Source organism: Mizuhopecten yessoensis, unplaced genomic scaffold, assembly GCF_002113885.1.
Source record: "Mizuhopecten yessoensis strain PY_sf001 unplaced genomic scaffold, ASM211388v2 scaffold8931, whole genome shotgun sequence".
NCBI classification, from domain to species: domain Eukaryota; kingdom Metazoa; phylum Mollusca; class Bivalvia; order Pectinida; family Pectinidae; genus Mizuhopecten; species Mizuhopecten yessoensis.
In genome coordinates, this window is record NW_018407794.1 from 71,011 (window position 1) to 83,539 (window position 12,529).

The following is a 12,529-nucleotide window of genomic DNA, read 5'->3' on the forward strand; positions in this document are numbered from 1 at the left end:
CAACCCCCTCCTGTCAACCCCCGTCCTCTCAACCCCCCGCCCCCCTCCTCTCAACCCCCTCCTCTCAACCCCAAATTTTAGCAGCATATCAGTAGCGTATAAATGACCGTTTGACCAAAAGAAAGATTATCTTAATAGGTAAAGTTAGAAAAGATTGCGACAATGGGTTAATGGGACAAGAGGAAATGCTGAGAAGGAACGAGACGAGACGAAAATAAACTCAAGCTAAAGAAAGGAAAATGTCAAATGCGTCTTATATTTGTTAGAGGAACACAGATACACCCCAGTCATCGGCAGAAAAACGAAATTAACTGAGCACTGTAATTAATTGTGTGTATGACACTAGAAATTCATTTTTCTAAACCCTCTCTACAACACTTTTACTTCCGTCGTCTCTACTTTCGGCGTTTCTCTTGCCACGCATATATCATACACGGTATTGTTACTACATGACCTATTGGATATATAGACCGTTAAACTTTTAACTGAAATTAAATGAAGTAAACCTGTATCTTTTTCAGTGTCGATATGTTCTTGGATAGAACAAGGTAAGACAGCACTGAACCCATTATATACAATCTGGTAACATTTCAACAAATTCATCTACTTTTAACATCTTTTTCTTTTGCATTTACTTTTTTTCTCATTTTGAACATGGTTTCAACATGCACCCAAATAATCCCCACCCAAATTTCGTCTCTTTCGTTTCGTGAGGGAATTGGTTTTTCTCTCATATCCTTTCAAGATACGATAGCAAAGAGGAGGTAACTCCGGTAGATATATTTTTTATCCCTCTAACTTCTTTATGTATTGATGAAACGGTCAGTTTAAAAAAAAATCGACAAAAACAAGTTACTTTCATATAGTCTTACGTTTATACTAAGCATATCAAGGAACTATATGGAATTGTAGTAGTTGTAAGGTTCAAATATGGCGTCCGAACAGCAAGGAAAACAATAAGTTAACGTTTAATTTCTAAGTAAAATGGTTTGCTTTTATATTAACAACGATGTCACAGTTTGAAGGAATGAAAAATGTTTGCGTTGACTCGGAAGGATATGAGAGAAAGATACTCTTTTATATGAAATGACGGTTGGATAGAGAATTACCCCCTCATTGATCATAAATTGTGGTAAAATCGTCAAATTGTGACCCCTTCTGGAGAGAAACTATCTATCCGTCTACATATTAAAGAGTCTGATAATATCTTATTCCCCACGTGCACGTGTGTGTTTTCGATTATGCATGTCCCCACATACTTGTATCAGCGTTTTCCAAATATTTTTACTGGTCAATTTTTATACTTACGTTATCTAAAAAGGCCATACTTATCTTTGCATTCGGAATATCAGTCGATTTCACCAAAGAGGCGACAACAGTGAATTAATATACAGTTAAAGGGAGCATGAACATGCCATTTTTGCGTTGGTGGACTATATGTCCACGAAAACCCATGTCTGTTAAAGGGAGGAAAACAATTTTCACATTTTTGCACACATGCTACGCACTGTTGAACAATTTACAAATATATTCATGTTTGACCTCAGATTTGTAATTAACCCAGTATAAGCTTGCGGCATGTACCTCGCCGTAATGCACTTACAGTAGGACTTTAACGGGATCAATTATAATCTAAAATCCAATTGGTCAAAATATTGGGTTAATCCGATGACGGATAAATCACGAGATTGACGTTTGACCACTCGACATTCCTTAAGTAACAAACCATTGTTACTGAACTGCAGTGTACAGACCTCCGATTTATCAGATTAAATAGCCTGTACATATACCAACGTAAAATTAATATCAGATGTACATTATAATTATCACAACTAAAACAAAACTTGTAAGTTCTGGCAGTAAGTGTACAGGGACGACGTCAAGTGTCGTATGTTAATTAACGTTTTAAAGCAAACCTAGAGAGACTATATGTATTTATGAGGAAAGTAAACTAATGCATTTTCTGTTAACGTTCCTGCTATAAACTGTCTTGCCTTCAGACCAAGTACAATAACTCACGTGACATATGTACACCAGATACGCGTACACCATACATGTGTACACCCCACACATATACACCACGCACGTGTACACCCCACATGTACACTCCACGTGTACACCCAACATTTGTACACCACATACGTGTACACCACACACATACACCCCACATGTGTACACCGCACATGTACACCCCACACGTGTACACCCACTCGTGTACACCACACACGTGTACAGTCACACGTGTACACCCCACACGTGTACACCCACTCGTGTACACCCCACATGTGTACAGCCACTCGTGTACACCCCACATGTGTATACCGCACATGTGTACATCGCACATGTACACCCCACACATGTGCACTAACACGTGTACACCACACACATGTACACCAACTGGTGTACACCCCACACGTGTACAACCCACACGTGTACACCGCTGACTGTCAGGTGAAGATACGTTTATAAATTACTTGCCCTTCACTTGTTTAGCGTGTGGATATCTGACAGTAAAATAGCTCTGTTGGAGATAACGACGTTTAAATTGGCTGACTTTGAGTGGGTCTGGGCCCCACACGAGGCGTCAACTACTCTCCAAATCTATACATGTCCCCGTCGCTCTGACGTAATTGTTAATTCTAAAAGGGATAGTAAGATCCTCGCGACTTTAATCTTCCAAGCTCAATAGGGTCGTGAGTTAAAGTGGTAATGGACTCATTCCAGAACACTGGCCACGTTCATTAGAAACATTGTATTTACGTTGGCACAATGATCGAACTTCGTCCTCGATGTTAGATTAAAATGTCCTATTTTATACTAGAAACATTATATCAGTAAATTGGATTTTTATATAACCCCAACCCCCAACCTCACCCCTCCTTACACACACTCCCACACACCTATCTACCCTTAACGAGTTTTGTTAATAAATTACAATCCCTTTGCATATAAATGTGTTTGTGTGTGTGTTATTTAGGAGACATATTATGAAATCTGCATTCTTTGTACATTCTTTTGCCACAATTACCCCGTGACTCCCCTGCAGCTATTTGCTTGCTTAACTCTAGTACTCAATAACTAAAATTAACAATATACAATTGTTTCATGGCTATTTGGGGAACAGTCAAAACTATCATCCCGAGGTAGGGGCAAGCCCTGGGGAACTGTTTGCCCGAGGCCGCTAGGCCAAGGGCAAACAGTTCCACAGGGATTCCCCCTACCGAGGGATGATAGTTTTGACTGTTCCCAAAATAACCATGAAACAATTGTTTTATTACCAAATAAAAATTAGTATCAATGCTGCATGCAATGTTGCCATTGCTTCAACACTCAGTCGCGGTCACCGAAACGCTTGAACGGAGCTCTCGAGGGGGATTTCTGCGCATCGAATTCGCGCCGGGTAACAGTTCGCTCTGACCGGGAAAACAGTTTTGACTGTTTCACCCCTACAGCCGAAATTGGACTAAAGGCCAGAAACAGTCAAAAATAACTAATTATAATTTATATAGACTATTTGTAATAATATTAAATGTTCCGACGTTATGAAAAATGATCCATGGGTTATATGATATGAAATTCGGGGACTGTTTAACCACATAACCATCTCCTGTTGAGAAATGGCCATCATATCCTTTTGCATACTTTTAAAATCAATTTTAATTTTCTGTACACTTTTGTTCACCCACTTTTATTACGGTTTAATTTTAATTTTGATATCACTTACGACTCTGGCCTTACCTGTTAAATTCACAGTCCACTGAAGGACGAATTATCTACAACAGAAAACACGATATAAAGATTTTTTGATATTAATCGTTTTTGTATAAATATATTACAAAACATTATATTGTATTCAATTATTTTCTCAATATTCACATACAATATTGCATTTTGCGTGTATTGATAATATTTTCAACGTTAATTCAACTGAACAACAGTCCCCATACATTATACATAATGTGTGATGGTAGAAATCAATCGTCGCCTAGACACAATGTTTACCTGATCCACAGTTAGGTCAATACTTACCTTCATCTAAAGTTATAGCCTGTAGCCTTCTTGTCCAAAATTGTCGAAAGGAATATGATATAACGGTAAAGGTAATATGTTCAAAAGAATTAAGAAATTAATTGAAATCATTTTTTTAATCCGTAAAGTGTTAAAAAAATGTTAAGATCAAAACGAGACTTAAAACAATAAAAAGCGGATTTTTTTGAGACGTAGTACAGTTTATGCGTATAACATTTATCTATTGAATTACGGATTATCGTCAATACGTCAATATTCAACTTTATTTAAAAGAAATTGAAAAATAAACAAATTAGAAGACTAAATCATATTCACACGAGGAAAAAAGTAGTAGCTACGACGTGATCTTATTACACTGACATCGTCACGTGATCTTATGTCACGTGCTCTTATTACACTAACATCGTCACGTGATCTTATAACACACAGTAACGTGGTCTTATGTCTCGTGATCTTATTACACTGACATCGTCACGTGATCTTATAACATTTACATCGTCACGTGATCTTATAATACACCGTCACGTGATATTATAACATTTACATTGCACAGTGATCTTATGTCACGTGATCTTATTACACTGACATCGTCACGTGATCATATACCATTTACGTCGTCACGTGATCTTATAATACACCGTCTCGTGATTTTATAACATTTACATTGCAAAGTGATCTTATGTCACGTGATCTTATTACACTGACACCGTCACGTGATCTTATAACATTTACATCGTCACGTGATCTTATAATACACCGTCACGTGATGTTGTAACACTGACATCGTCATGTAGTTTTATAACACTTACATCGTCACGTGATCTTATAACATTTTACATCGTCACGTGTAACCTCTAGCATTTTAAATCGTCACGTGTTTTTATCACATTTACATCGGTACGGGATCTTCTAACGTTTTAAAAAGTCACGTGTTCTTAACGCATTTTACATTTTCACGTGATCATCTAGTATTTTACATCGCCACGTGCTCTTCTGGTATTTTACATCGTCACGTTGGATCCACGTGCTCTTATTACACATACCAAGTACTAGTAAATAGGTGTTTGTGTAGGAGGCCAATCAACGTGTTCCTCGACCCGATATCTCGGAACTTTTAAACGCTGTAAGGACGTTATAAACTTGAATATTCTCAAATTTCTCTTTACTCTCAGATGTTCAAGAACTATACTATTACGATCAGGTTAATTCATATATAAAAACAGATCTTCTTATAAATTAGAAACACAAGAAAATAACAGAGCATATTTGTTTTTAAAAAAGATGAATACAAACCAGAGAACATTATATAACACCTTCAATCAAACATTCTCTCGTGCCATTTTCCCCGAATCTATATTTTACACATAGACCACTCAGTATGATCGATGTCTATATATCCCAATTGATTTTATGACAAGTGGCATTACACAGTCGGCCCGGGCTGCAGTGTTGCGATGATACTCGAGAGTGATGGCATTTAATACGGTAGGAGATCGTACACAATTGATCAGAACGGGACAAGTGTAGGCTTCCGGATACCGAAGGGCGTTACCGAGTATAGAGCAAACACGCCGTACAAATAACTCATATAGGCGACAGTTACCTTACAAAAGGTGACTAATTACACGACATACCTGGACAGGTAAGCAGTGAGAAATTTCCAATTAATGTTGATTACTCGAGAATGATTTGCGAGTTGTTCATTAAGGTTAATGTAAATACGGCCTGTACTGTAACAACACCCTGTACTGACGTCAACTGGAGACGGCGAGATACATATAGATGTGAAGATTCTTGGGGAAGGTTAAACTAAAAAAAGGATTTTTAATATAATTGAAAGGTAAGGCTAAACTGGAGCCCTAGGGAGAAAGTGGTGTAACGGAAATGTCTTCGACAAAATCAAGGAGTAAGGAATGTATTCGTTTGCCAATGCAACATGGCAATATGAAGCTGTTGTGAGTACCAGCCTCTCAATATAGAAAGTGGTGTGTAGTTGTGAGATGAAGGTTGTAAATGCATCCTCCCTTCTAGATAGAGAAAAGTGGTGTGTAGTTTTGAGATGAAGGTTCTAAATACATGCATGCCTTTCTTCTAGATAGAGAGAAGTGGTGTGTAGTTGTGAGATGAAGGTTGACTAAATACATGCCTCCCTTCTAGATAGAGAGAAATAGAGTGTAGTTGTGAGATGAAGGTTGTCTAAATACATGCCTCCCTTCTAGATAGAGAGAAATAGTGTGTAGTTGTGAGATGAAGGTTGTCTCAAAACATGCCTCCCTTCTAGATAGAGAGAAGGGGTGTGTAGTTCTAGATAGAGAGAAGTGGTGTGTAGTTGTGAGATGAAGGTTGTCTAAATACATGCCTCCCTTCTAGATAGAGAGAAATAGTGTGTAGTTGTGAGATGAAGGTTGTCTAAATACATGCCTGCCTTCTAGATAGAGAGAATTGGGTGTAGTTGTGAGATGAAGGTTGTCTAAAAACATGCCTCCCTTCTAGATAGAGAGAATGGGTGTGTAGTTGTGAGATGAAGGTTGCCTAAATACATGCCTCCCTGCTAGATAGAGGGAAGTGGTGTGTAGTTGTGAGATGAAGGTTACCTAAATACATGCCTCCCTTCTAGATAGAGGGAAGTGGTATGTAGTTGTGAGATGAAGGTTGTCTAAAAACATGCCTCCCTTCTAGATAGAGAGAAATAGAGTGTAGTTGTGAGATGAAGGTTGTCTAAAAACATGCCTCCCTTCTAGATAGAGAGAATGGGTGTGTAGTTGTGAGATGAAGGTTGCCTAAATACATACCTCCCTTCTAGATAGAGAGAAGGGGGGTGTAGTTGTGAGATGAAGGTTGTCTAAATACATGCCGTCCTTCTAGATAGAGAGAATTGGGTGTAGTTGTGAGATGAAGGGTGTCTAAATACATGCCTCCCTTCTAGACAGAGAGAAGGGGTGTGTAGTTGTGAGATGAAGGTTGTCTAAATACATGCCTTCCTTCTAGATAGAGAGAATTGGGTGTAGTTGTGAGATGAAGGTTGTCTAAATACATGCCTCCCTTCTAGATAGAGAGAAGAGGTGTGTAGTTGTGAGATGAAGGTTGTCTAAATACATGCCTCCCTTCTAGATAGAGAGAAGAGGTGTGTAGTTGTGAGATGAAGGTTGTCTAAATACATGCCTTCCTTCTAGATAGAGAGAGGTGGTGTGTAGTTTTGAGATGAAGGTTGTCTAAATACATGCCTTCCTTCTATATAGAGAGAAGTGGTGTATAGTTGTGAGATGAAGGTTGTCTAAATACATGCCTCCCTTCTAGATAGAGAGAAGTGGTGTGTTGTTGTGAGATTAAGGTTGTCTAAATACATGCCTCCCTTCTAGACAGAGAGAAGTGGTGTGTAGTTGTGAGATGAAGGTTGTCTAAATACATGCCTCCCTTCTAGATAGAGGGAAGTGGTGTGTAGTTGTGAGATGAAGGTTGTCTAAATACAGATAGAGGGAGGTGGTGTGTATATATAAATAGTTCATCGTCTGTCTTGAATAATTAAAAAAAAATCATTAAGAAGCTGCTTTGCAATTGGACGGTAAGCACTGAACCATGGCTCTTTAGTAGACAGAATATGGTCTACGTAAATATATATAGAATATAAATGTACATAGAAAATCGACAACAGGCAAGAAAAACATTGCTTACTTGTTATTGCAAGTTAAATCTATCTTTCTTCAAGACAGAATGTGGAATGTTTTGGAAAAAAGTTTCTTTGACAATGCGAAACATTTAATTCTGGTCTGAGCATGACTCTTTAGCAACACTTGACAATACCAGACATTTAATTCTGGTCTGAGTATGACTCTTTAGCAACACTTGGCAAGCCCAGAGATTTAATTATGGTCTGAGTATGACTCTTTAGCAACACTTGACATTGCCAGACATTTAATTCTGGTCTGAGTATGACTCTTTAGCAACACTTGACAATACCAGACATTTAATTCTGGTCTGAGTATGACTCTTTAGCAACACTTGACAATACCAGACATTTAATTCTGGTCTGAGTATGACTCTTTAGCAACACTTGACAATACCAGACATTTAATTCTGGTCTGAGTATGACTCTTTAGCAACACTTGACAATACCAGACATTTAATTCTGGTCTGAGTATGACTCTTTAGCAACACTTGGCAATCCCAGACATTTAATTCTGGTCTGAGTATGACTCTTTAGCAACACTTGACAATGCCAGACATTTAATTCTGGTCTGAGTTTTACTTTTTAGCAACACTTTGATTATTTGAGATATCTTGGACAGAATCAGGGATCCAGAAAGACATTGCTTTTGTTTGTGTAAATTAAATCTAATTTTCTTCAAGACAGAATATGGAAAGAATGAGTAAAAAAGGGTTTCTTTGTCAACGCACGTTATTTTATTCTTGTCTGAACATTACTCGTTTAACAAACATTTTGTTATTTGAGATGTCTTGAATGAATTGGGGATGAAGAAAGACATTGCCTTTTGCCATTGCAAGATCTCCATAGATAGGTGTGTACACGGATACGTTGATGTGCATAGCAAGGCTGGTCTGGATACAAGTGATGCTTTTCTTGGACAGTGTCTGGACAGCACTGTACAGGAAGTAGATATATGCAGTAGTATTCTATAATATAGCGTTCTATTTATGATGATGACTTTAGAGACATTTGTTTTATTTCTACATATTTATTTGTATCGTTCTAGACTGGTTCTCTATCATTTGAAAGTCTGTTATTTTAAGTAGCGTTACTGGGTGGTACTGCACCTGCTGTATCATTGTAGGCAGTACTGTACTGTAATAGTTACAGCCTTCAGGGCCCGGATGTTACTTCCAGCTCAGTTTAACGAATCGTTAATATCAGTTAAACTTTTCAAAATGCATTTTTGAGAACACGAATACTCTTCGTGTTCATTTTATATTCAGGCGATTGTTTTGAATTCCTAAACGTGTAATTTCGTTTCTAATATAAATATTGTTTAAGTGTATGTGAGTAGAAAAGTTGAAAAGTCATAGTTTGAAAATTGTTAATCAGGTGATAGACGTCCTACAATATTTTTTCACATGAGGGTGGATTTCGTCGACTTGTAAAGTTTCATCAATGTCGAAAAAAGGATAGACGTATATTTTCAAAGAGTTCGCTGACAAGGTTTGGAGTTTCTACAATCATTGATTCTACAAAATCTATTATAGTCCTTTTCCTCGGAAAAAATCTCTCTTGTCGTGTTTTCTGGGGAGGTACATGATACCTGATAATTCGGACACTATATTACCTCCTCGATAGCACAAAAAATAAAATCTCCTCCAGAAAGGGCCATAATTGATGACGTGTAGCATGATATATACTGGGCTCCCGGGTTTAAAACCAAACTGTTCAAATCGCCAGTATATACCAAGAAAACCTGCGCACTCTCTCTCTCCAAGATCAATTCCTACTCGGTATCCGGGATATTTGTTATTCCAGAATTTAATATCGAAATTCAGATCCGGATAACTTAGTTTACTCAATGGAAGCATCTCGGCCAACTCTGTCAGACACGAGAATAGAATGACCAATCAAACTGTCATTTAATGAAGTTGGACAAGTGGTTTAGATTCGAGTTGGCCGACAAGTTGGATTTAATCAGTGATTTGACGAAGTTGGCCAAGATGATGGATTTAGTTTTGTGCTTTGGCGGAGTTGACCAAGTTATTGGATTTAGTTCCGTGTTTTGACGGAGTTGGCCAAGATGATGGATTTAGTTCCGTGCTTTGACGGAGTTGACCAAGTTATTGGATTTAGTTCCGTGTTTTGACGGAGTTGACCAAGTTATTGGATTTAGTTCCGTGTTTTGACGGAGTTGACCAAGTTATTGGATTTAGTTTTGTGCTTTGACGGAGTTGACCAAGATATTGGATTTAGTTTTGTGCTTTGACGGAGTTGACCAAGTTATTGGATTTAGTTTTGTGGGATTTAGTATTGTGCTTTGACGGAGTTGGCCGAGATGCTGGATTTAGTTCCGTGCTTTGACGGAATTGGCCGAGATGCTGGTTTTAGTTCCGTGCTTTGACGGAGTTGGCCGAGATGCTGGATTTAGTTCCGTGCTTTGACGAAGTTGCAATACACTGGATTTAGTTTTGTGCTTTGACGGAGTTGGCCTTAATATGGCTAATAAATTGAACTCTCGGATCGATTGAAGGTTTACTGTTTGAGCACATGGGTAGATAGCCTCTTTACAACCCTCGTAAAATAGGGCCACAAGATTTGTTTACGGCCTAGTTAAAACTCTTTGATCTTTTATCATTACAACACAAACATGAAGCTTATAAAAGATTGTCAAGTTATCGATGAATCCAAGATTTAAAAATATGAAAGGTCGACACGTTAAATAGGTGACACCATTTTTAACAGTACAATCTATTTTTCGTTAGATACGCTCCATCGAGCTATAATCGAACCGCCTCGCTCTGGCAGCGCTGAATGGCTGCTATGTATTTATAGATTTTAAACCTCGGCGCAATAGAACACAAATACTGTGTGACTATTGTATAAATCTGTAGATAATGTATCTTCTGATCAATTGCCTAAGTGTTTTTCTAAGTTTGGATTCTTAAACAGAAATCTCACACTTTTGAAATAAAAGAATGTACCGTTCTGCCCGCTGTTTCGTAAGGAATGGCAGTGCATTGAACACAAGCCTATAATCTGTATATATAATTAAGAGGCCCGGGGGGAGGGGTCAGTGTAGGAGTTAATTTGAACGTGTCGACACCATCACACCCGCGGAGCGTGTACAAAGTATGGTGAATAGCTAGGTACACCCACGCTTTCGAATTAGAGACTGTAATTCAATATGGAATCTAATTGAGCCGGAACTTGCTGTTAGCGTTGTTATATGTACGTACATGTACTATATACATGTTTGTACTGCTGTGCCTGTACGTGAATTTTACGTGGACGAGCGAAAACTTTGTAAAGTGCATACGTTTTCCTACGCTGTGAATCAATAATCATATAAGATATATTCACTAATTCTTCAATAACCACCCAGGTACTGCACCATGTGGTTTAATGGGCCGTGGTGATAGAGTGGTTTAGATGTCAGATCATCTATGATTACTAACCCTCAACCACTGGGTCACGGTTTCCAGTCCTGCGTGGGCAGTCTTCGGATTTTGGTCGCTGGTCGATGGATTTTCTCCGGGTGCTCCGGTTTTCCTCCGCCACCAAAACCTGACTCGTCCTTAAATGACCATAGCTGTTAATAGGAAATTAAACAAAACAAACCATACCTTGTTGTTTCGCTTTCTCTACTCCGGTTCTCCCGTTCAGAACGTGACTTTTATTGCATTTAATTTAGATGTACACGGTGGTGTCATCAATGATGCAGAATACGCCAACTCTTCCGGAGCACCTGGTCATACCATCCTGCTACCTTTATTCCAAAGTCTCTGTGTAAATAATTTCTTTTTTCTTTATCAAATATTGCCTTAGTTTTATTGATTTTGATATGTTATGTTTACACTTCGATATGTTGTGATAACAATCGAGAGAACACCGACATTTTATGCCATAGTATACCGTCCCATGGTGTGACCAGATTATTTTGACAAGATACAAGGATTGTACATAGAAATATATATATATACATGCTGGCTACACGTTTAAAAACACCAGATATGGTAAACATTACGACAAATCATGATGAGGAGGTACGCAGCTCAGAAAATGCACGTTGTGGTCATGAAAAGGACACGCAGGCGCGTGCGATATCGCATGCAGGAGAGTGAATTAATCGCGTCCGATCCGAGAGAGTAAGTTATTTCTGAAGAAAAAAAACCTGTTCATTGCTGCTTTTTGTTTGTCAGGGCGAATTTCGTCAGTCAGTAGAGTAGGCGTCGTTAGTGTGTTCACGTAGGACGAGTTCAGCAGGAGAACTTACTCTGTTGCTGCTGTCGCGAAAAACACATAGGCGTCAAAACGTACGGCAGTCCGATGTTTAGAGAAGGGCTCATCACTCTACGCGACCCGTGACCATCAGTCAACATTTCAGACTATTTTCTACTTTTAGACATATCGTATTTTAACATTTATACAACTCGTTTGTCACTATGTGCGGCCACGGTAATTTAGCGTTCTAATATCACTTAATGTATATAGTGTGTACTAACTGTAGGCCTATATAATGTGTACTAACTGTAGGCCTATATAATGTTCAATATCTTGGTCCCAATAGCTCAATTCCTAAATCAAGACACCCTGAAACTAAGTTTTTTAAATGCTAACTCCTGTTGCTTTTTTCACACATTTCCTTCTATAATGTCTGAAAACGATATAGGAATATACGGTTAATTTATGTCTTCAGTTATATAAGTAGTAACGTTACAAGCACAGTGACACGAGAACTAGGTGCAGTATCAGTGTATGTTTGGACCTATTATAGTGTCTAAACAGTAATGTTAAACGTTTCAGGGTTTTCAATAACACTCATTAAAAATCACTGGCGGGGGGAGG

At 38.3% G+C, this 12,529-nt stretch overlaps 1 protein-coding gene across 4 annotated transcripts in view; it reads left to right on the forward strand.

Moving 5' to 3' along the window:
- LOC110456858 overlaps nucleotides 1–12,529 on the forward strand; it is a 17,388-nt gene that overhangs the window by 3,448 nt on the left and 1,411 nt on the right. The window contains exon 2 of one of the 4 annotated variants that reach the window (XM_021507878.1): nucleotides 522–548. The exons of 1 other annotated variant lie outside the window; for it this stretch is intronic. In XM_021507878.1, the coding sequence (XP_021363553.1) occupies nucleotides 529–548 (20 nt within the window). In that variant the 5' untranslated portion in view covers nucleotides 522–528. Of the gene's footprint in view, nucleotides 1–521; nucleotides 549–5,576; nucleotides 5,672–11,683; nucleotides 11,830–12,529 lie in introns of those variants that run through there. 2 more of the 4 variants (XM_021507880.1, XM_021507877.1) reach the window with 2 other exon arrangements.